General features: G+C 36.4%; 1 protein-coding gene and 1 long non-coding RNA gene across 2 annotated transcripts in view; both read right to left on the minus strand.

Moving 5' to 3' along the window:
- LOC139116757 (uncharacterized) overlaps positions 1-21,903 on the minus strand; it is a 141,941-nt gene that overhangs the window by 25,418 nt on the left and 94,620 nt on the right. Inside the window, exons 26-27 of the mRNA XM_070679401.1 lie at positions 2,229-2,328; positions 1,750-1,862 (exon numbers count right to left, since the gene is read on the minus strand). Of these exons, the coding sequence (XP_070535502.1) occupies positions 1,750-1,862; positions 2,229-2,328 (213 nt within the window). The remainder of the gene's footprint in view (positions 1-1,749; positions 1,863-2,228; positions 2,329-21,903) is intronic.
- On the minus strand, positions 6,354-16,903 carry LOC139116756 (uncharacterized). The gene is made up of 4 exons (XR_011548365.1): positions 16,712-16,903; positions 9,171-12,049; positions 7,358-7,442; positions 6,354-7,113 (listed from the first exon to the last, which is right to left on the minus strand). It is a non-coding gene; the product is annotated as an uncharacterized lncRNA (long non-coding RNA).

Raw genomic sequence — 21,903 nt, forward strand, 5'->3', positions numbered from 1 at the left:
TAAAATGAAATGGGAAACTTTACATCGTGTGAAAATTTAAATCCATCAATAGATACATCGAAAAAGAATATTGGAGATGCGTTTCTTCAACAACAAACAAATTTAATCCATATCCGGCGGCAACGTTACGTCAAGTTGAGCTCTCTCACTAGCGCAAAATCCTAAAGGATATCAAGCCATATTTTGGTAGAAATAAGATATTAAAACACAGGAAAATATTTGTATTGCTGAAAATAGATCGACAAGACGTCCAATCTCGACTTTTAGAAAACAGAACTTCTCATTTTCCCTAGGCCACATACTAAACCTAGGACTTCCCAAAATAGTCACTGTACACCAAATTTGGACTCCTATTCGTCAAAAAGTGACAGGAAGTATATGGTCCAAGGGTTGCATCACTCTAAATGAAACAGTAAACTACTAAAACAAACTCGAGCAGCTAAAATAAAATGGCCATTTCAAATAACACGGCATTTGCGTTGCCGAAAATCAATTGGCGCAACCGAAAACTCGTATCCTTGGAATGAAGTCATAATAAATATAATGAAAGTAGTATTTTAGCATGATGAAACCGAAAGTTTCCATCACAATACCCATTATCATATGTGGCAGTATGAAGCCAAGCTAAAAGCGACAACACAGGCTGAAAAGATCAAAGCAAAACACAAAAGCTGCATCTTGCTTACGAAGACATATTAACTTCTCGATCTACCAATTCCATAATCCCAAAAATACTTTATTTATTTATTAATCTTTATTTAAACTCGATAACTCCTTAGGTGAAACATCTATTTTCATGGAGGTCGAATTGACAAAAGAAAGTTATATTACAGCACCAACTTGAAAACACAAAAAACACAGAAGTACAAATATACAAAAACTACGAAGAGGCATCAGACAGGTAAATAGAATACAGAAAGTTGTTACAAGATTTCTTAAAACTAGTCAGTGACTCAGAGTCCCTGATTGATTTGGGGAGATTGATATATTCCTCTACACCCGCAACAGACAAGGTGTTTTCGATAAAGAAGTGTATTTTCATTTTTGAAATCTTAGACAAAATAACTGTTTCTGAATGGCCTGCATATTACTATTCTATATTCACATGACAGATGTCAATGCACTAGAAAACCAACGGAGAAGCTTGGACGATAACGTAGTCGTCATGTCATCTACAGTTTTACATTTTCATGAAATCGTTGGTAAAGCTGCTTTAAAATAAATAAACTTCAATCCTTGAAAGATTACATTACCCCGCCGCTTGCAATTATGATTTCGATATATCACGATGAGAAAAAATGTGTAACAGTATCAATAACAATGTTTTTCCCAAATGATTAGACTTGATGCGCGTATGACCAACAACAACAATGTGTTGGCTTCTTTAGAACAGCTTTACCAATATGATTTTTAATCAGAAATTGGAAAATTGGTCAACATAATTCTACATGAAATCGAAAGGATGTAATCCCATAAACCTACGAATTATTTTTAAAAGCGATTTTATCAGTCTTTGTTGATATCTTTAAGTTTTAACTGAAGATGATAAATTGTGACCCAAAGTTTTACTCATTAACAAATATTTGAAGAGCTAAAACTGTGACAATTCCTTGAAATATCTGTATCGAATTTATGAAAACAGTTCATTAATTAGGGCTGAAATTGGTATATTTATATAATTTTTAAAGAATATTTTGGAGGTTGAGTACCAAATAAAGGTATATCAATTATTATATAAACAATATTTACATTTGAGTGACGTGTGTAGTAGTAATCTTCTTCTGATATATTTTCTTTTTGAAAACGGTGCCGATTAGACTGGTACAAAGCGTCTATTAGATAAGATGATGATGCTACCATATCTATTTAGTAAGAAAAAGGAAAATAATGGAAACCATATGCAGCTAGTCAACTACAACACTGACATATACTGCACTTTTGCTTAAAACGTCAACAACACATTTTGTTGTAATGCGACATATATTGATCATAAATTGACTTCTCACTTTTTGTGTCCATTGCTTGCAATCTTCAGTTGTTCTTGCATTGTGCGACCTTATGAGTCACGTCCTGTTTTGTGCAAACAATCAAAATTGCGGATACAAGAGCTCACTTTCACAGTTAAATTAGTTCAACATGCGCATTATCAACATCTATATTACGATAAATACACGTGAATGAATTAGCGGCTTATACATTCAACTACGACACTAAACATGTGGATATACCTTCAGATGTGTTTAAGACTTCATCCTGTGGCAATAACTTGTCTTCAGCAATGGTCCTCAAGGCATCAGATGTTCTTGATATTACAGTTACCATAGTTTCCTACCAAATGCATTAATTAAACGAAGTTAAGATACACATTGAACAAATTATATAGAATAGAAAGCTATTGGCATCACTTTTCACATCACTTTTGAGGATAGCAAGCACTTATATATATATATATATATATATATATATATATATATATATATATATATATATATATATATACAATAAATATGAGAACACATCAAGTATGTTTGGTACCTATTACTCGAGTTTCACGCCTACACGCGATCGTCAGTTAGGTAGATTTATTGTGTGAAATTTGTTTCAGGTGCTTACACTACACTGCAAATTCTTCTAGCTTTCTGGCAAGCTAAATTCGTGCTAAATTTGCACCGGTTTATTTGTCGCTGAACGGATTGCTTCATTTCCCTAAATTGCTTGCTATTTGGTTTGTTTTCAGTTTGCCTACATGCCACTTGATTGAACAGACTGGCAAGCTAACATACCACACTGTGTGTAGGACTTGGTTTGCAGGCAATCCACTACGTGTGTCCAAAAAAGCTTGAATTTAGAGCATATTTAAATAAACATCGGTTTACAGGCAAGCCAGCACTTCCTTGTTAGACTGGCATGAATGTTGTTTGCTTGCAAGCCACCCTGTGGTCTGTCAGCAGGCCAGGAGAGCATCCAGTTTTAGGTAGGGCGGGGCTGGGCGGGGCTGGGTGGTAGGATATGGTATGTGAGGGCTGGCATGGAGGGATTGGGCACTGATGATGCCTTTACTGTCTGTTGTCCTCTTAAAGTCCATTTAATCCTCTTTCTATCAGGTTCCATAGCCAAGCTTGGAAATTAATACCACTTAGGAGAAAGGGGATTAAAATAATTTAGTCTTGATGAATATACCCGGTACACTATATACGCTGACAAACTGCATAGTCCTGTAAAAAAAACAATAAAGGAACCCCGGATTAAATGGTATTTTATCCAGTGAAAGGGAGAGCCCTGTGGTGGTAACCTGCCAAAGAGATCACACAAAGAAATGTCTTTAGTGTTATTATGATATTATTGATAAAATGAAATTCTTGACAAAGTTGTACAATTCAGGTAAATATCACTTGACAAGCCATACATGCTGATAATAATAATGATTCGAATATATATACATAAGCAAATAATAAGTGTAACTTGGTAAGAAATAAAATACAGCAAAACCTGTACTATCTCAACTTTGCCTAAAATAGAACGGTCAAACTTTAGAGGTTTTTAAAACCATTGCCTATTGACACAATGACAAATATTCCCCAATATACCAAACACCATTTTGAAGATTTCAAGTCCAAGTGGAGGTAGACAGGTTTTACTGTATATGGAAATGTTTAAAAGACTAAAGGCCTCTAAAATGAGAATTAAACATTAATAAAGACAAAAGAACTAAAACAAATACTGGCCAACTCTTCCATGAATGCCATAAAATAACATCTGATTCCAAATCATAGTGTCAATGACACTATCACTAAAATCTAAATCAAGTCATTCCTAGTTACTAGAATACATCTGTCAAATGAGTAGTTCTGAAGAATAAATTTTTTGACTCAAAACTGAAAAATTGTTCCAATGACACTTGGCTCACATTTGGTTTGATGTAGCAGGCCAGAGTGAGTATACTTAAAGTTTACCCCTGGGATCATGCATACAAAGTTTCAAAGCAACTGAACAAGCAATTTCTGAGAAAATGATCTTTTTAACCAAAAATTGAATACATTGCCCAAAATACAAATATAAGAAAATTTCACCAAAATTTGAAGACACTCAAATAAGGTTGCCTCTAGGTACATGCATGCCAAGTTTACAAGCAATCAGAATGGTTAATTCAGAGAAAATGATTTTGTGACCAATTTGCTGAATTTTCCGTTTTATACCTCGTTAGATATTTTTGACACTGACATATTCATTTGAACAAATTCACATCTCCACCTATGGGTGTACCTGTACATCAAATACTAAGTTGGTAGGTGCCACGATTTTGGATTTTTAGATTTGGATGGACATATATTGCACATACTTACAGACATACAGACACTGCCAACCATATAAGCTCTCAGGTATATATGCATAAAACATATCCCGAATGTAGGCATAAAACCTGCCCAAGAAATACAAATATGCAAATCTCACTAAAATCTGTAAACAAGCAACCTAGCAGCCGATAGGTCTCTGCTGTATTGTGTAGAGACTTAACTATTTATGACATATGTTTTGATGAATGTGGAAATCTTTGACAGCCTTTGATATGTTTGAAGGTGAAAAAACACATTAGGATAAAAAGCCAAGAACCTCTGCTCAGGCTGAGAGGCAGGAAAGATAAAACTTTCCTGGCCGACCTTGACCTTGATTGAGATCATCAAGAAGAACATTTCTACCTAATATGAAAGGCATAATACAAGCAGTTTTTGAAAACAAATTTTTTAACGAAAATGGCAAAATTACCCTAAAAATACAAAATTGCAGATTTCAGCATAATTTCAGTATATCATATTGAGATAAGCACTAGGAACCGCAACACCAAATATCAAAGCTATCAGACAAGTAACTTATGAAAACCAATCTTTCTGATAAAAATTGCACCCAAAACACAAAATTACACATTTCATCATAATTTTGATACACATTACTTTAAGATAACCCCTTGTTACCTGTATAATTAATACCAAGGCTATCAGATAAGCACTTGTTAGAAAAAAAAGACCCAAAATGGCTAAAATAACCCCTACAATACTAATTGTAGATTTCATCAAACAAATTAATATACGCTACACATTTTGGTCATCCCTATGAATCATGTATGCAAAATATCATAGCCATGAGAAAAGCAGTTTTGGTGAAAAAGTTTTGATCATGACCAAAAATTGCAAAACTAGCCTCAAAATTACAAATTTGCATATTTCTACACAATTTGAACAAATGTGAAATAGATTACCCCTAGGGATCTGTGTACCAAATATCAAAGCTATCTGACCTGTAGTTTTGAAGAAGAAGATTGTTAAGATTTTTTGACTAAAAATGACAAAAATTGCCTAAAAATGCAAAATTCAAAATGAATGAGTCAGCTTATATGATCAGCTTCCCATATCTGACAGCAAAGCTAAAAGGTAAACATAGGGCCAAAGTCCCTGAAGCTACTATAGACATGGATACAAAATTTAGTATTTCCTGACTGTATGAATTATATCACTTAGGTCATCCTAGGGACTTGTAAACCAAATATTAAAGCTGTCTGACCAGCGGTTTTGAAAGAACAAGCAACTCAACAGTTGACAGAGCTCTGCTGTGTTATGTAGAGAATAACCTTTTGTGACACATGTACTGATGAAGAAGGTGGATATCTTTGATTAACATTGTAAGTGAGTTCTGTTGAATAAGTTGAGACTGTACATACTCAGAGAAAGCACACTGAAGAGACAAATGTTTGAAACTTAAGAAGTTCAAGGTCATCAAAAGCATTATAAGGAATCATGTAACTTTCATTGCACTGTTTACATAGATTACATAATTGCTATAAATAGCACATGAGGAATCTTACAGCCCAGCTTTACCATAAAACACCCTATCACTTTGACCACTCTTTTAATTGACCACTCTATTTTTTTCCTCAAAAAGTAATTTTATTTTATCCTTACCAAGTCAACCATAAATGGAAATTAGAACACTCTCTATCTCTATCTCTGTTGACTATTTTGAGCAATTTCTTTTAGATAACATACAGGGCACAATAAATGACAGTTCAGAATATGTCAAAGTTGGGATTCAGGAAAGTTGCCTTTACATGTTTTAATCCTCCAAGATGGTAAGCATTTCACTATGAACTGTCAAAAAAAGTTGAGCTTTCTGATAATTCTACACTAAAATTATTTTGGCTTTGATGATTTCCTAATTAATTCAATTATTTAAAATCATATTATTTTTTTCTGGGTGAATTGATAGGGTTTACACAGTACAAGAATTACATACAATGTACCGTGAAGTCAAACTTTGACCAAAAATGACAAAAAAATTCCTTAAAAATACACATTTGCATATTTCATCACAATTTGAACAAATCTAAGTTGGGTTACCCCTAGGGACCTGTATACCAAATAACAAAGCTGTCTGACCAGCGGTTATGAAGAAGATTTTTTACCAAAAACACCTTTTTTGGCATTAATTTGCCTATTTTCAACAATATCAAAAAATTAAAAAAAATTAGTTTCTCAAAATCATATTTTTCATCTACACAACAAATATCAAATCAGTAAGTACTGCGGTTCTCAAGATATTTGAGTGGACGGACGCCTCACAAACGGACATACATACATACATACATACATACATACAGACTGATGTCGGACGCCGGACGGATACCCATCCCAATAGCTTCTATAGACTATAGTCTATAGTAGCTAAAAATGAATAGTTTTTCTTAATATCGCTATTGAGGAAATAGGATACATACAAAGTCCTACTTTTGATGTTTCACAATTTTCAGAGGAAATTGTTTTGCTATGACCAAATTACACATTTCCTGTAATAACAAGGCCTAACTGTCTGACCCTACCCAGGATTGTATTTTTGTCTTTAGATGTGGGCCAAAAGTATTCTAAAAATTGGCATGCACTCTTTACAGCTGGAGCATGGTCAAAGTTACTCAGGAAATGCACTCAATATAAAAAAGGAGTGCAAGAACAAGATTATTGCTTCAAGAAAAATAACAAACTGCTAAACCTTCTCCTCATGCACCAAAACACCCAAACGAGGTAGTCTGCCATCTTCTTCTCCTTTCACTGAAAGTTTTCCAGCGTCCTAGAGAGAAAGAATAATCCTGGTAAAAAATATGTAGCCAATTAAAGATAACATTCTTTATACAACTCTGAAAGGCTTTGTTCTTAAATTTGTCCAGCATGTGAACACGAAGTTAAACCACTACTGCGGTGACAGAAGCTACTCCAAAGTGACAAAGAGCATAATGAACATGACATACTATTCCCTTTAAGGAAACCAAATATTAAATCATATTGTGTTGAATACCGAGAGATATGATACTTACATCAACAATGCCTACAATCTTCCCCAGCGCATTTGAACTGCAAAGGTCATCTCCAACACTCTGATTGCTGCCAATATTCTGATCCCTAAAATGCAAAAAATATTATGCATTATGTTCCTCATCATAATAATAAAGTCTATTTACACTCATTCCATTTCATTACATAAGTGTAGCATATTGTATGTCATTTCATTTTGAATTTCAGGTGCATTTGACTCAAAATTGCTTCAAAATGTAAACTAATATAACGCAATACACACTCAATGATTCACTGACTTTAAAACTATTTACTACAACACAATATTCTACCCCACTCAATGTACAAAGCAAACATGGATAGATTTACTGCTATGCCAACCTTTCCAACTTTAACAAGTCATCGTTGATGACACAGTCCCCACTTGTTAATGGGTATTTTGATTACAGGTCCTCAGAGAGGATAGAGTCCTCTTCATTAGGTCTGTGATAAAAATACTTTTGAATGAATTGGCTTGATACATGTCTGAGTTATGGTTCAGGACATCACAAAACCAATTGATGTGCATAGCTATGACATTGGTCGATGTCCTTGTACCAACTTTGAATAAAATTGGTCGAAACATGCGGATATGCCTGAGAAATGGCTCTGTACATGAAAAAATCGTAATAAAATGGCCGCCTGGCGGCCATATTGGATCGTATCACAAAACAGATTGACGTGCATATGTATGACATAGGTCAATGTCCTTGTACCAACTTTGAATAAAATCAGTTGAAACATGCCCGAGTTATGGCTCTGTACATGAAAAAATCGTAATAAAATGGCCGCCTGGCGGCCATATTGGATTGTATCACAAAACAAATTGACGTGCATATGTATGACATAGGTCAATGTCCTTGTACCAACTTTGAATAAAATCGGTTGAGATATGCCTGAGTTATGGCTCTGTACATGAAAAAATCGTAATACAATGGCCGCAGAGCGGCCATTTGGCTCGTATCACAAAACAAATTGCCGTGCACAGCTATGACATTTGTCAATAAGCTTGTACCAACTTTGAATAAAATCGGTCGAAACGTGCCTGAGTAATGGCTCTGTACATGAAAAATCGTAACAAAATGGCCGCCTGGCGGCCATATTGGATCGTATCACAAAACAAATTGACGTGCATAGCTATGACATTAGTCAATGTCCTTGTACCAACTCTGAATAAAATCGGTCGAAACATGCCTGAGTAATGGCTCTGTACATGAAAAAATCGTAATAAAATGGCCGCCTGGCGGCCATATTGGATCGTATCACAAAACAAATTGACGTGCATCTGTATGACATATGAAGTAATCCTTGTACCAAGTTTGAATGAAATCGCTCCAGGCATCTCAGAGATATCTGCGTGAACGGACGGACGGACGGACGCACGCACGGACGCACGCACGGACATGACCAAACCTATAAGTCCCCCCGGACAGTGTCCGTGGGGACTAAAAAGCAGAGGCCTTGGGGTTGTTGTCTGTCCAAGTATGTGTACATCGTTTATGTTAAACTTCCATCAAGGTACAAGAATAGCAATTTACTTTTCATTGCTTTGCTGTCTGTCACATTATGCGTGTTATTTATGCTTGTAATACCTGGTAACAAGGCCAGGTTTACCTTTGACATCAATGTTTGAAAAGAAAAGATTTGGGAAAATGAAGGTTTGTCAAGTTTTAGGGCTGTTCAGCCATAATTTAAACTCTATGGTTTGCTACCGTTGGGAAGTGAGTACAGGAATAGAGCGTTGTGTGAGTGAAAAACATATTACAAAAGGTAATGCAAAATTAATTATATCCTTACTTTCTTTGGTTCCCTTTGATAGAAGGAATATCACTTTCAGATTCCTTTAAGGTAACCTTGTCCTTGATGTGTTTGGTACAAGTCCAGATTTAGCAGATCAATACTATCTGAAATAGGGGGGGGGGTGTATCAGGCATCTGAAAAGAGATTAAAACCAGAAGAACAGTACCAAGATGCATACGACACACAGTTTCCCTACTTCCAGTTATTTAAAATTATAGACATGAGGAGACATGAGGAGAGACTGCACTAAACATATATGGTGCTAATTTCTCAAGAAATGTCATCTTACTCACTGACCACAACTGTTACTTGTTAAATAAAATTAAAATAAGTCCAAACACATAAACTGAACTTCATTACCACTTAACTGACACCTTACGTCCATTCCATGATAACTATGATATTTTTTCATTACTTATAGTATATACTCAAGTTTGAAGTATCAATAGAACCTCCACTGATGAGACATTTTTCCTATTTCATGAATGCCCTTTCTGCTACACCATATTTATTTACTAGTTTTCATGATGACTTTTGGGGCAGTTGCAGCAGTTGAAAAGTTCTTTCATTAGAATGCGTACTTGGAATGTGCTATTTTCACTGGCAGCGACTCAATAATTACACAAATATGTAAAAACGGTGCATTCCAGTTTCAATCTTGCCGGATGCAATTTTCACTGGCAACGACTCAATAATTACACAAATATGTAAACATAGGGCAAAGTCCCTGAAGCTACTATAGACATGGATACAAAATTTAGTATTTCCTGACTGTATGAAATTATCTCACTTAGGTCATCCTAGGGACTTGTAAACCAAATATAAAGCTGTCTAACCAGCGGTTTTGAAAGAACAAGCAACTCAACAGTTGACAGAGCTCTGCTGTGTTATGTAGAGAATAACCTTTTGTGACACATGTATTGATGAAGAAGGTGGATATCTTTGATTATTGTAAGTGAGTTATGTTGAATAAGTTGAGACTGTACATACTCAGAGAAAGCACACTGAAGAGACAAATGTTTGAAACTTAAGAAGTTCAAGGTCATCAAAAGCATTATAAGGAATCATGTAACTTTCATTGCACTGTTTACACAGATTGCATAATTGCTATAAATAGCACATGAGGAATCTTACAGCCCAGCTTTACCATAAACACCCTATCACTTTGACCACTCTTTTAATTGACCACTCTATTTTTTTCCTCAAAAAGTAATTTTATTTTATCCTTACCAAGTCAACCATAAATGGAAATTAGAACACTCTCTATCTCTCTCTGTTGACTATTTTGAGCAATTTCTTTTAGATAACATACAGGGCACAATAAATGACGGTTCAGAATATGTCAAAGTTGGGATTCAGGAAAGTTGCCTTTACATGTTTTAATCCTCCAAGATGGTAAGCATTTCACTATGAACTGTCAAAAAAAGTTGAACTTTCTGATAATTCTACACTAAAATTATTTTGGCTTTGATGATTTCCTAATTAATTCAATTATTTAAAATCATATTTATTATTTTTTTCTGGGTGAATTGATAGGGTTTATACAGTACAAGAATTACATCAATGTAAGTCAAATTTGACCAAAAATGACAAAAAAATTCCTTAAAAATACACATTTGCATATTTCATCACAATTTGAACAAATCTAAGTTGGGTTACCCCTAGGGACCTGTATACCAAATAACAAAGCTGTCTGACCAGCGGTTATGAAGGAGAAGATTTTTTACCAAAAACACCATTTTTGGCATTAATTTGCCTATTTTCAACAATATCAAAAAATTAAAAAAAAATAGTTCTCAAAATCATATTTTTCATCTACACAACAAATATCAAATCAGTAAGTACTGCGGTTCTCAAGATATTTGAGTGGACGGACGCCTCACAAACGGACATACATACATACATACATACATACATACATACATACATACATACATACATACATACAGACTGACGCCGGACGCCGGACGGATACCCATCCCAATAGCTTCTATAGACTATAGTCTATACTAGCTAAAAACGGTGCATTCCATTTTCAATCTTGCCGGATGCAATTTCACTGGCAGCGACTCAATAATTACACAAATATGTACAAATGGTGCATTCCAGTTTCAATCTTGCCGGATGCAATTTTCACTAGCAGCGACTCAATAATTACACAAATATGTAAAAATGGTGCATTCCAGTTTCAATCTTGCCGGATGCAATTTTCACTGGCAGCGACTCAATAATTACACAAATATGTAAAAACGGTGCATTCCAGTTTCAATCTTGCCGGATGCAATTTTCACTGGCAGCGACTCAATAATTACACAAATATGTAAAAATGGTGCATTCCAGTTTCAATCTTGCCGGATGCAATTTTCACTGGCAGCAACAAATATGAAATAGATTATCTCTAGGCACCTATGTACCAAATATCAAAGCTAAATTGTTGAAGGACAATGGATGGACGGATGGGACAGAAAATTAGTCTATTTGAAAAGCTACTTAGGCAAATGTGAACATCACAAACACATGTCTTTGTACGATACAGTTTTTGATATTCAAATATAAATTTTGATTATTTGTAGATGAATTTTGTGATCCACTTGGATTAAACACAAAAAGGTTTATTTATCATAATCAATTATGGTCACTGTGACGATATACTGTAAATATTTGATTAAGATAGGGTGGCCTATTATCTCTGAGAAGATCATTCATTTGATAGAAGACACTCACAGAATACACAGTATAATATATTGCTATGGTGAGAAAGGAATTAAACCTTACCTTAACTTCTCTAAGAACTGGAAAATGGCCATTCAGCCTAATAAAGGTTATTGATGTCATTTCATTGTAAAGAAAGAAATCAGGCCCGTCAATATTTTGATCTGCAAAAGAAAAATAATGACAATATCACGGTTCTCTCCCATATAGTTATCAAAGCAAGCCAACTATTTTATGAAACATGAACATACATACATACATACAGACAGACTGACATAAACAGACTGGCACAGACTTATGACAGTGGCCCCAAGTGTGCCTTCGCCCATGGAGATTGATAAAGATATAACAGCTGAATGTAATGATAAAATAGTTAAACAGGAACTTCCCCTATAAAAGCTGGATTTCTGTAAGTCTTTGCAAATATTAAAAACCACGCTACTGATTGGACGTGCTGTGTTTGGTTGCAGAATCCCATAGTTTTGTCATGTTTCAGGCATTCACTGAATCTTACATTATGACGTGGACTATGCGCTGCAAAATTCAATACAGTCTAACTTTATAGTTAGGCTGTATTGAATTTTGCAGCGCATATTTTGTCCTTTTCTGCAATTACTATCAACAACAATAATAACAACCACAACAACAACAAATTTACAGAGTCCAAATATATGTTTATTTTTCTCCATTTTTAAATATTTAATCATCATCATCATCAATATCATCGGAAATTGAGGACCCTATGGTGGAACTAGTGAAGTGATACTGGGTGTTGTTGTCATATAACACCGATATGCTAAGATTACCAGGGTTACACTCACTAGACGAGTATTCTTATAATATTGTATCACATTGTTGCACCAAAATCAATCCATTCCATTGCTAGAATCTGGATGCACGGACGTAATTTATACTTATCTGAATTTATACTGTGCTTTGCGCACAGATTGCAGGGATCAGACTAAATATTAGTAAATGTAAAATGTTGCAAAAACAAAAAATTACTATGTTGCTACATTGTCAACCCCCCCCCCCCCCCCCCCCCGTATGGCATAGCCATAGCGATCGAATTCCCCACTACCAGGACACAAAGTGCGATCAACCCTGTTGCCCTCCACTCCCTCGGTGGAAAACATTGATAGGTGCATGACATTCAAGTCTGAATTACATGATTCAAAGTCAGTCATCATCTGCATCTGTTACAGATCTTGACGGAGAAATTTTCATTATTTATTCCGAATTCCAGTCGGTCATATGGACCGACATGTTGCTAAAAACTTTCGGCCCGACGAGAAATCTGTCGGTCTCAGACCGTCGGACCAACGTTAATTTTGCACACTGACTGCATGGTTTACATGTATTGCCTTCAAAAATACCTCAGGGGTTTGATAAAGGGGAGGGGGTGTCTGGAAGATTGATGAGGTACATTATCTTTTTTATTCAATACATTGTACATTCTTTTTTCCCCACTCTCCCACCGTTCCTTTTTGTCAAACCTTCTCTGGCTAATTTTTTATTGACATTTGTTTGGAATATTTTTCATAATCCCTCACTCTTAAACATTAAAAAAAAAATTGGATATATTTGTTGGAAGCCAAACCTGCTAAAAGCACCTCAGCTATGTTTTCTAATGATTTTTTACTGCATTTCCACACCAAATACATTTTACAATACCAAATGCTTACTAAATCATTACATTATATACTCTTAGTTCCAGTAGGTATAAAATTACCAAAAAAATCTAAAAAATACAAAATGAAAGATAATCCTGTAAAGATGACAGTTTTGCAAAGTTGCCCCAAAAATTCAAAATTCTGGATTTCAACCTAATTTCAATATATCATATACATAAACCCTAAGAACCTGTTTGCTGAATATCAAAGCAATAAGATTAGTAAATTTTGAGAAACAAATTTTTTACCAACCAGATGTGAACTGAAAATGCTCACGTTTCATTATATATTGCATTATATGTAAATTTGAACCTTTGCCACATGTTTGCAACTTCATTGAAAGTAACATGATCAGGATAATGAACAGTATTCACCGCCAATTAATTCTAAAGTTCATGAAGTATACAAATATGTAATTAGCTGAAATAAAAATATTAAAGTTCTTTGACTTCTGTCATTGTATCACCATTTTATATAGCAAGTATAATTACCTTGGCCAAGTCCTTCAAGCCATAAATGCCGAACTGTGAAAGCTCATTAGATATGCAAATTATACATTAGCTGACATGAAAATGTGAAATGACTTTCGATATTGTTTTAACCTGGTATAATCATCAATGTACATAGCATGTTTTGCCAACTTTGATCAAGTAAATCCCAGTATATATCCGTAATTAGAAAAGATTATTGAATATACAAATTAGGAATTGGCTGAAGAAAAATGCTTAATGACTTTCAATAATGTTGTATCACAGTATCTTTAATGTATATAGCAAGGTTCATCAACTTTGGTCTGGTCAATTCAGATATATATCCCTATTAGCAAAGTTCAATAAATATGTAAATTAGGAATTGGCTGAAGTACAAATGCTTAATGACTTTCAAGAATGTTGTATCATAGTAGCTTCAATACATGTGGCAAGTTTCATCTACTTTAGTCCAGTCAATTCAAATATATATCCCTTATCAGCAAAGTGTATTAAATATGCAAATTAGGAATTGGGTGAAGTTAAAATGCTTGATGACTTTCAAGAATGTTAAATTATAGTATCTTCAATATACATACCAAGTTTGGTCAATTTTGATCAAGTCAAATCAGATATATATCCCTAATTAGGAAAGTTCATTAAATATGCAAACTAGCAACTATCTTTCATGTCATCCCTTAATGGTTCCCACTACTGATATATTTTGGTATGAGCAACATTTGTAGCAAATCTCGTCAAATTGTGTGCAGTCGTTTTTAATGTATATCTGTTTTTTTCTAAAATCATTAATTATGCAAATGAGCAAAAAGTATGCAAGCCACACCCACCAAAAACTAATCAGTTCTTGCCTTTTGTTAACTGAATCTATTTACCAGATTTGATTCTGATCTGATCAGCCGTTTATGAGATATCAGACCAACAGACAGACAGACAGATAGAAAGACAGACACACGACCACACAGGCAGACAGACATCGCTGCGACATATGCTCACGTGTGTGAACACGTGAGCAAAAAATGAGAAAAATTGCCCCCAAAATACAAAATTGCAGATTTTATCCTAATTTCACTATATCTTATTAACATAAACCCTAGGAACCTGTACACTACATATCACAGCTACCAGATCAGTAGTTTTAAGAGAATTTTTTTTTTGACAAAAAAGGCAAAAATTACCCCCAAAATACAAAAAATTGCAGATTTCATCAGAATTTTAACACATGATTAGATTTTGATCAACCGTTAGAACCTGTGTACCAAATATCAAAGCTTGCTTTCAGATCAGGAGTATTTGGATGAAACAATTTTTACCAAAAATTTGGAAAATTTTCCATAAATTACAAATATGAAAATTACCATAAATATGTATAAACTTGACTGAGGTCATCCTGAGGAACATGTATACCAACTTTTTAAGCAATCAGACAAGCAGTTTCAGAGAAAAAGATGTTTTGACTAAAATCTGAAAAAATTGCCTTAAAAATAGAAACATGCAAATTTCATTCCAATTTCTGCACACATAATTTAGAATACCTAAGGGAATCTGCCCTCATTACTTTTTTCATTTACTTTTTGGCACTGACATGTTCATTTGAAATCTCCACCCTAGGTGCACCTGTACGCCAAATACTATGACAGTAGGTGCTGCGATTTAGGAGTTTTTGATGTGGACGGACATACATACATACATACATACATACATACATAAATACGGTACATACATACATACAGAGGCTATTTTGCCACTTATAAGAATACCTCCCTTTAGCATATATACATATGCACATATTGGAGCTAAAATAAAATTAGGGAACTATTGAAGTTTGCGTTATCATGACAATCAGTAAGTTGGAATACATGAGGTCTGAGACAATGAACCTTATGACAACTTTGACTGTAATTTAATCACTTTTGGCGGGGAAAGTACGAAGGGTAATTGGTTTCAGATAAATCTTGCGGGACTGATTTAGAATGAAGTGTAAACATGGGGATATATGTGTAAGGAGCTGGTGAGAGGGTTTCATATGTTCTCACAAAACATTTCTTAGCACTGTCCCAGCTGAGAATTATAAGTTTCTTAGAAGAAAATTTCCTGCCGTGAAAAAAGTAAAACATACTAACAGTATGACAATGACGTTTGGGAATCAAACATACGGCCCACCATTAAGATGCGAAGCCAATCGTAACTTAATACCACAAGCGGTGCGAAAAAGAATTTTGGCGGGTAAATCCCTAGACTGGTTGAATTTAACCGCCGTTGAAATATTAATTTGAGTTTTTGATAGCCTGCTACTCACATTAACATACCAACACAATAATTGTTGGCAAAATGAATTAGTATATCATAAAAACACGACTTTTCTTCTCCCCGTCTGTGTTACTGTGATGGTGATGTATGAATTCACTCACAGAATTACCTTTTTCAAGGCCCCCTTCTACACAATGTCAACGGATAACGGTGACATGAAATGTGTTATACTATTACAGAAACAAAGCAGATTTGTGGTATTAAAATATTATTGATGATGAAACTGGTCCCTTCTCAAGTTGTCTATGCGTAGTAGATAAAATTATGAAATACCCAACATTTGAGGAAACATGAGTCTGTACCACTGTCGATAAGACACGGTGAGGCCTTTATATATATGTCATGGAGGTCGACTTACCCGACCAGAATTTTCAACGTCCACGTCCATGGGAAATGCAAACGGTTTTCCTTGATATGCTCGCGACAGGCGAGCTCCTTGGTCCACAGTTAGGCGCCATTGTCTCCGCTGTATACCAGGTTCAAAAGGCGGGCTGATAATTTTGAAGAAGACAGTTAATGACCTGCGTCCCAGCAGTAAGGCATCCGCAGGCAAAATGGTCTCAGGCGCGACCGACTGGTTCAATGCACAATGCACACTTGTACTTTTAGGAGCCAATCAGGGTCAAAGGTCATGTGTCGTCCACACTTGGCCGACCAAAAATAAGTATAATTCATCATTACCCCTATTCAAACCTCAACGTAGACACTCATTATCGTTAATATGAACATTTCCTCATAATGATTTCAGGGATAAGCAAACATATTAAAAGTGGAAAGTAAACTGTGCTACATTGACCTCTAACCTTTATTACATATTCAGACCTTTACGTCCCTTGGCAATATTCGACAAGGTCGAGAAACTTGAGAGTTAAATACGTTGTGTAACTCTTATGTGTAACTTTGTAAATGCCATGAAACGTGGCAAGTATTACCGCTTAAAATAGGATCCTATGTGCGCTATCGTGAGGAGATTTGCATCCTTTATATACGCTTAGAGAATTTTATGTAAGTTTTGTAAGGCTCGAAAACCGTCTCTGTGTTCCGTTCGCTTTGCTGTTCATGAGATACAGTGATACTCCTTGTCGTTTGATGCCGAATGACTTTGCTACTCTCCTAAATTACGCTAGCCCGTCAGGCTTATAGGCACCAAAAATTACTTGCCTGGCAGTGAAAACTGCTAGCCAGTTAGCCCTGCGTACAGGTCTGTGTGTTCATGGAGGCCGTATAACGCCGGGAACACACAGACCTGTACGCAGGGCGCGGGTCGCTTCCAGAACCCGGAAGTAAGAGTGCAAAGGAGATATACGACCCGGCAGTTGGAGTGATCGCGTCAAAACCGTTTTTTTCCGGAGCGAATATTAAAAATTCGCAAGCGTGGCTGATGACTATAAAAAAATTCGCCAAAACACGATTGGAACTCATTTGGGACAATTGATCTTTATATTTTTCAAATTTCTCAAAAATGATAGGTGCCCTATAGTTGAATGTTGCGATACTACAAATTAGTCATAAAAACGAGTGTGTAACTTAAAAAGGAAAGCAGATGAGGTTAAATTAGCAGAATAAATCGACAACACTTCACCATCCCATTATCCCGAATTAGTTTCAATAGTGTTCAAATGAGTTTTACTCGCATTTTGTGAGTGGCGCGAACACTGCATATGACCAAGTCAGTTTTACTTGTTATATCTTATTCAAACCAAGGGGCAATCCCGCATGTCATTAAAAGCGGCAAGAAAATTAACTGCAGCAGTGGATTATAAGTTCTATTTTAAATTGGAATAAATTCCCACCAGATCATAGAATGAGTTTAGTTTGTCAACAAACCAACGATGACCAATTTTTGCACAGTGAACTTGTGGCGTGGAATACAAACCATTAATTCCGCCTCAGTAGGTCTGCCTTATACAACCTTAACTTACCTGGTTAGGGTACAAACCAGTATACGACACGTAAGTTTGCCCACAACCCGAATTGGCATAAATAATAAACAGTGTTCTGAAATTTCAATCCAGAAGAATTTGCAGTGTATAAGTATCAGGTTGGGTCAAACCATTTGGTGTTGTGGGTTGGATTGAAATTTGTTTTCGTGTCGGCACTTGGAGACCAACTCGGAACGCTTGTTTAAAAGGCTAGATTTATCTGCATTGATTATGGATAGCTTCTCTGTAAGGCAAAGGTTGCATTTCTTTGATACATTTGAGTAACTGCTTGCTTTTGATAAGATTGACCATGATATATTAAATGGTTTGTCCTGAGATTTCAAGTGACAGACATATTTTGACAATTCTGTGCTGTTGGCGTATGCCTTACTTCGGAAAGATTGGACATATATTTTAACTAGTGAAAATACGAATTATATTTTCACTGTAACCGAAATACTTATAGCTACGCGTACGCGTGACCTTCGCCGGTATGCATGACCTTCGTTGGTATATGTACATATAAAACAGCTGAGCGATTAAGACAAATGACAATCTGAAACGATATTATGATTATGGTCAAAATTCTGTTATTGGCAGTCACTTCATGGGCATTGCACTTAGGCACAAGTACAGTACACCAAAAACATACAAACAAACGTATTGAAAATTTGTATCATTTGCCGACACCTGTCATCGTTCTCGGCCGGTCCCGTGGATGCAATGTTTTCATGTCGTTTACGCTGCTGAAGATAACATGTAAGATATCGGTTGACAGTGTATCATGATAGAAATACTTTACGTCAAATTTCTTGTTGATGAACTTAAGTATCTTGGCGGTGAATTACATCGTTTACAGCCATAAATGAACCGCAAAAATCCAACCGCACTGAAAATACTTGCGACAGGCAAGGTTGAAGGTGAACATATAATATTTCCGATTTGTACCTTGTCAGTGAGATTCACAGGTCGTGGTCGTGTCTGGGGGCACCGGTGCGGTGCGGGTTTCAGATACATTGTAAGATCCAGAGAGTGTCAAACTTTCGCTTAGGTTGTTAAAGGAAGTTTAGTTTATTTAGGCAAGCCAGGAACGATATATATACTAGCAGATGACGGAAATACCTTTGAAATGTTTTGTTCGTACAGCAACAAAATCACGAACGAGTTACAACACTACAGCTTACAGTGTACTCACTCCATGTTTTCCCTTATCCGCTTACTAAGATGGTAAATTCGGCATATTTGACGTCTATTGACATGTATAATTCTTCGAGATAAACTGACTGGTACGGGTATTATGTCCACTGTGCATTCATTGATGTCGCACTGCTTGCTCCATGCTCTCAACAGTTTCTGTTCATACTCGATCGAGTTTGAAATTGAACGCTGGCGTGGCGCGAGTATTTTGACCCGATTTTAGTGGCCTCATAACTTTCACGCAGGGATGAGGTTATGTGTCACAACACGAAAACACACCCATTTTACAAACTCCCGCCTATGTTTTACATCCATCGTCATTTTAAACTAAATAAACTCTTCTTCAAATTGTGAAAACCTGTATCGACATCGTAATATTTAAATTGTTCGCTTTAAAAATGCTCCATGAACCCTCCTTTAATGTGGAATTGCCCAATGGCGGAATAATATCGAAAAGTGATACGGTTGTCATCACTCCTTAGCAAACAACTTTTATAGGTACTGTAACGCCCCTCCCTGTAAAGATTTTATCTTGAAGCGTCCCTCACGTGGCCAAGACGTGTGAAGGTCATTGACTCAGATCGTACGAGAAGCAGATAAGAGATAGTGTGATAGTTTAATTAATTATTGGTTAAGATTTCATTGTGAACAATCGAGAATGGGATATTCCATGGTGTGATCTTATTTAATCTTTAAGAATCAATCAAAGACTGGCGGGAAAATTACCACGTGATAACTTTTGTAATTATGTAAGTTTGAAGATGTATTTAACTTTGTAGAGAGCTTAGACTAGGGACTTGAGATCAGACCGTTGACAGTGAACGACACGGTCGCCATCTTGCAATAAAGTACAAGGTTGTGTTAAATCTACATCTTGGTGTGTCGGCTTCAGTTACTGAAAGCATTACGATCCAGACTGGTACCTCTCAACTCGTAATTCCCCTAACTACGAGCGCAACAATTTGGTGTGAGAATCCGGAGTATACTGAAGCAGGACGAATATATGATTCTTAGATCTGGTAGAATTATCAGGCGACAAGAACCAAACATGGCAGAACAAGCAGATATACCAGTAGCTGTACCACTGAACCAGCAGCAGGATGAGCGATATGACAACCTCCAGGAGCGCATCGGAGAGATACTTCAACAGGTGCAGGGTTTACGAGACGAGGGCAAGAAGCCCGACAAGCCGAAATGGATGCTCTAGGTAGGCACGTTGACAATTTGACTATTAGTGCAAATATCATGCCTCCTAGGTACACTGGGCGAGAGAGCGACTGCCCTCAGAAATGGATGAGGAAGTTCGAACTGTACGTGCACTTGAGACAATTACAGCCAAACAATATCCGTGATGTCTTTGGTTTGCTACTGACTGATGAGGCTGAGCATTGGTTTAACTCACAGCCAGAGGAAATCTTGGGAAATTGGGAGGCCTTTAGAAACGCTTTTTATGAGCGTTTTACCCGACAGGCACCGAGGTGGCGTAATGATGAAGAAATTCGCAGCATTCGCCAGGGGCCGAACGAATCTGTGGAGAGTTATGCAGGTCGCCTGAAAGACAAGTGTGATCGGTATGGTCGAGCTGATGCCGAACTTTTGAGCGCTTTCCTCCAGGGACTACGGCCAAAGCTGAAGAAGTTTGTCGCTGGACGGGACCCCGAGGACTTCAGGGCGGCTTTCACATCCGCGAAGACCGGCGAGTTAGTGGTTGATCTGCCTGAGGACGATGGTTCTTCGACATCGGAACTGACGAAGGTCGTCATGATGCTGGTCGAACAGAATAAAACTCTGGCAGAAGAAAAGAAGGCCGCCGTACCGCAGGTTGCAGCGACAAGCGGGATTTCACCAGCACCGGTACAAGTAGATACGGTACGTCCTAATTTTAGTGATAATTATGACCAGAGACAGAACTCTTACTCGTACCAACGGAACAATAGTCAGCAATTCAGGAACAATGGGAGACAACAGACTTTTCAAAACCGGCAAATCAATCAAAATGTGGTTTGTTATAATTGCGGAGGGGTTGGGCACATTAAATCTGCATGTCCGAGCGGTAATTATAGTAATAATAATGTTGGGCAAGGTGCTAAAGTTTGTTATAATTGCGGTCAACCTGGCCATATTGCTCGTAACTGTCCGGCAGGGGGGCGTGGATACCAAGAAAAAACGAATAAAGCCGGCAGGTGTTTGGAGAAAGAATCAAGGGGATGGTACCTGTGAACGGCCAGATAAGGGGATATTTGATAATGTTAAGAGCGTGTGTAATTTGAATATTGATGATAGTTGTGTACAAGGTATTAGTGTTATCAATGTTAGTATAATGAATCAGAGTGTTCCAGCAATTGTTGATACAGGTGCTGCCATTACGGTTGCTCCGGTGAGTTTGTTATCTGAAATTCCTAAATTGCGTAATCAAAGAATTCACAAGTCA

This window comes from Ptychodera flava, chromosome 18 (genome assembly GCF_041260155.1).
Source record: "Ptychodera flava strain L36383 chromosome 18, AS_Pfla_20210202, whole genome shotgun sequence".
NCBI lineage: Eukaryota > Metazoa > Hemichordata > Enteropneusta > Ptychoderidae > Ptychodera > Ptychodera flava.